The 2,695-nt window shown below is 46.1% G+C and overlaps 1 protein-coding gene across 1 annotated transcript in view; it reads left to right on the top strand.

Annotated features, from left to right (window-relative positions):
• Positions 1 to 2,695, top strand: part of LOC133139258 (E3 ubiquitin-protein ligase MARCHF9-like) — a 21,021-nt gene extending 18,326 nt beyond the window's left edge. Inside the window, exon 4 of the mRNA XM_061258680.1 lies at positions 2,193 to 2,695. Within this exon, the coding sequence (XP_061114664.1) occupies positions 2,193 to 2,527 (335 nt within the window). The 3' untranslated portion in view covers positions 2,528 to 2,695. The remainder of the gene's footprint in view (positions 1 to 2,192) is intronic.

Genomic DNA, 2,695 nt, shown 5'->3' with positions numbered 1-2,695 from the left:
TGAAAATCCCAGGAGATCAGCAGTTTCTGACATACTCAAACCACCCTGTCTGCCACCAGCAATCATTCCACGGTCAAAGTCACTTAGATCACATTGTTTCCCCATTCTGATGGTTGATGTGAACATTAACTGAAGCTCCTGGCCCATATCTACACGATTGTATGCATTGCACTGCTGCCACACAATTGGCTGATGAGATAATCATGAATAAGTAGGTGTAATAAAGTAAAAATGGTCCTAATAAAGTGCTCGGTGAGCGTTTATACCTATGGTAATAATGTCGCCTTCCCGTCTTTACTGCCATCTAGGTACTGGTTTCGTAGGCTTCTGCTGACTCAATTGTTTTCACACCCCACCTTGAGCTTTGTTACTATGACGAAAGAGGCAACGCATAATCAAGTTTGCTCCATCGATTACTCAACACTACATTTTAGTCAACACTGCCACGTGGGCTTAGCTGTTAGATAACACTGTTTTGAAATACATCTCATTCCTTCCTCCCCCTCTTTCTCTTCGACTCTCTCACCCTCTTTCATCATTCACTCTCTCTTTTCTTTTCTCTCTCTTCCTCGCTCTCTATTGCAGTCTTTTTTCTGAAACGCCTTCCTATTTACTAAATAGTATACCGGTCTGGTGTCTGAATGGAATGTGCAAATCGAATTTCTAGTAAGCAACCGTGATCAGTAGAAAATTGGAAATGAACCATGGCCGTGTCCGAAACAATGCTCCCGAATACACTCACTCCAGAAACACGTACGTAAAACTGGGATTTTATGTACATTAAATTAAGAGAAAGTTTCTCATTTTGCACAGTCTGCATTTGGCAGCACACTGTGTACTGATATAAGTAGGCAGTATGTTTTGGAGACAGTACGTACTTTGAGGAAATAATAGTTGTTTTGAACACAGCCCATGATGCTCTGCAAACTGTTTTTTTTTTTACTATATTATCGTGAATCTTTTTATCTTCTCCCATGAAGCTGTGTGAGAGGTGCTGGTAGAGTCCAGGAGCAGCTTAAAGGGCAAAGAGCAAAACCCAGAAAACTATTCAATAATCCAAAACCCTACACCAGTTTATCCTCTAAGTTTATAGCTTCTTTTTTAACATTACTTACTCATCGTCCGCTAAGTCTGATCGGCTAAGAGCGGCAATAGCCATCCTCTTCTCAAATGAGCTGCAGCTCGACTTTGGGCATTGCAAAGGCTTAGCGGTATACTATTACGATGACTATTGTCTTTGATCGGAACAGCTATTCATGTATGTTTTGCTAGTTATGGATTTGATGCCTTTGTAAATCGCTTTGGATTAAAAGCGTCTGCCAAGTGACAGAAATGGAAAGATAAAATTAGAATGAATATCAAAAGCAGGACATCCGGACTCATGTTTTGCTTGTTTATGTTGAGCTGGCTAGATTAGCGGTTTTATAGCGATATGAGGCAGACGTGCAACCTGGGTTACGATGCTGAACAATGACAAAAGACAACGCCTGCTATCCGAATTCACTGTTTATTTAGTACACTATTTAGCACGCAACGTGGACATTCACTGGATCGTGATTCGGGAGTAGTGGGCCAATTCACACTCAGCCTCAGTCTTGCTTGTTCTCTCAACTATTTTTCTCTTTTCACCTCATTCTATCCCCTCTCTGTCCTTCTCTCTCGCCATATCGTTCCTTCTCTCTATACCTCCTCTTTTTCTTCTCACTATTTCGCTCCCTCTCCCACTTTCTCTTTCACACTCTCTCTTTATCTTTGTCTCTCAATTCAATGTAATTAAAGTTAAATGTATTTTAATTCAATTCGGGACGGGGGCGACATGGCTCAGGCAGTAAGAGCAGTCGTCTGGCAGTCGGAGGGTTGCTGGTTCGATCCCCTGCCCGGGCTGTGTCGAGGTGTCCCTGAGCAAGACACCTAACCCTCAAATGCTCCTGACGAGCTGGTCGGGGCCTTGCATGGCAGCCAATCGCTGTCGGCGTGTGAGTGTGTGTATGAATGGGTGAATGAGAAGCATTAATTGTACAGCGCTTTGGATAAAGGCGCTATATAAATGCCTGCCATTTACCAATTCAATTCAATTCAATTTACTGGCATGACTGAATCATCACAATAGACACACATATAAACATGATATTGAAACAGGACACTAGATGGGGTTGGTACAGTTCTCTCTCTCTCTCTCTTTTTGTGTCCAGGCCTTATAATCCACGAGGGCTCCTCGGTTTATCGGATCTTTAAGCGCTGGCAGGCTGTGAACCAGCAGTGGAAGGTGCTGAACTATGAGAAGGCCAAGGACCTGGGGGACCCTCTGAGCTCCAGCAGCAAGGCCGGGGGGCGGGGCTCCAGGGGCAACCCGCACGGCTCGGCCAACGGGGACAGAGGAGGGGGGCGGGGCCACCGCGTTAGGACTATCCTCAACCACCACTGTGGCTACACCATCCTGCACATCCTGAGCCAACTGCGGCCCAGCGACCACCGCCTTGGAGCCACGTCCAACCGAGAGGTGGTGATGAGGGTCACCACCGTATGAGGCTGGGGAACGGGGGCCGTATGGAGAGACAGGCACACTGTATGAAGCTGGGGGTCAGGGAGAGTGTGGAGGGATAGGTACACCATATGAGGCTGGGTGTCAGGGAGAGTGTGGAGGGATAGGTACACCGTATAAGGCTGGGGGTCAGGGAGAGTGTGGAGGGACAGG

This window comes from Conger conger, chromosome 10 (assembly GCF_963514075.1).
Source record: "Conger conger chromosome 10, fConCon1.1, whole genome shotgun sequence".
NCBI lineage: Eukaryota > Metazoa > Chordata > Actinopteri > Anguilliformes > Congridae > Conger > Conger conger.
Note: the sequence above shows the minus strand (reverse complement) of the source record. Positions and strands in the feature narration are given on the sequence as shown.